At 20.6% G+C, this 1,023-nt stretch overlaps 1 protein-coding gene across 1 annotated transcript; it reads right to left on the bottom strand. All coding sequences in view use genetic code 6, as the record gives it.

The window, feature by feature from the left end:
- Positions 1–364: 364 nt before the first annotated feature.
- TTHERM_002653407 (hypothetical protein) lies at positions 365–857 on the bottom strand (the record flags this gene model as incomplete). Its single annotated transcript, XM_012795196.1, has 2 exons — positions 365–463; positions 768–857. Coding segments are annotated over 2 exons (189 nt in total), but the record flags the coding sequence as incomplete, so codon positions are not given.
- Between the last annotated feature and the right edge of the window lie 166 nt (positions 858–1,023).

Here is a 1,023-nt window from a genome sequence, read left to right as displayed (position 1 = left end):
GAGAGATTAGTGCACTTTCCTAAACCAGAACCTAAGCCTGATGCACTTTCGTCACCAATTTTTATTTTCACTTTTTAAATTTTGAAGACAGACAAAATATTGTTAATTAGTTAGTTCGAAATAAAAAATTAAGAAAAAATATAAAATAATAAGTAATGAATTAAATAATTAATTCAAGTAAAAGTATAAAATAGAAAAATAAATTAAATTAACAAATAAAAAACAAAGTAAAAAAACATAAGCAGAATAAAAAAGAAAAAGAAATCAAATATAAAGCTAATAAATAAATAAATTAAAAGAGTTAGCTAGCTAAATTGTTGTAAATTCATTTTTATATTAAAAAAATTGCAATCAACAAGTAAACTGTTTATACCGAAGATAAAGTGTCAAATCTGAGAGATTAGTGCACTTTCCTAAACCAGAACCTAAGCCTGATGCACCTTTGTCACCAATTTTATTGTAACTTTTTAAATTTTGAAGACAGACAAAATATTGTTAATTAGTTAGTTCGAAATAAAAAATTAAGAAAAAATATAAAATAATAAGTAATGAATTAAATAATTAATTCAAGTAAAAGTATAAAATAGAAAAATAAATTAAATTAACAAATAAAAAACAAAGTAAAAAAACATAAGCAGAATAAAAAAGAAAAAGAAATCAAATATAAAGCTAATAAATAAATAAATTAAAAGAGTTAGCTAGCTAAATTGTTGTAAATTCATTTTTATATTAAAAAAAATTGCAATCAACAAGTAAACTGTTTATACTTAAGATTAAGTGTCAAATTTGAGAGATTAGTGCACTTTCCTAAACCAGAACCTAAGCCTGATGCACCTTCGACACCAATTTTATTTTCACTTTTTAAATTTTGAAGACAGACAAAATATTGTTAATTAGTTAGTTCCAAGGAAAAAATTAAGAAAAAATATAAAATAATAAGTAATGAATTAAATAATTAATTCAAGTAAAAGTATAAAATAGAAAAATGAATTAAATTAACAAATAAAAAACAAAGTAAAAAAA

Source organism: Tetrahymena thermophila (assembly GCF_000189635.1).
Source record: "Tetrahymena thermophila SB210 genomic scaffold scf_8255111, whole genome shotgun sequence".
In the NCBI taxonomy this organism is placed as follows: Eukaryota; Ciliophora; class Oligohymenophorea; order Hymenostomatida; family Tetrahymenidae; genus Tetrahymena; species Tetrahymena thermophila.
Note: the sequence above shows the minus strand (reverse complement) of the source record. Positions and strands in the feature narration are given on the sequence as shown.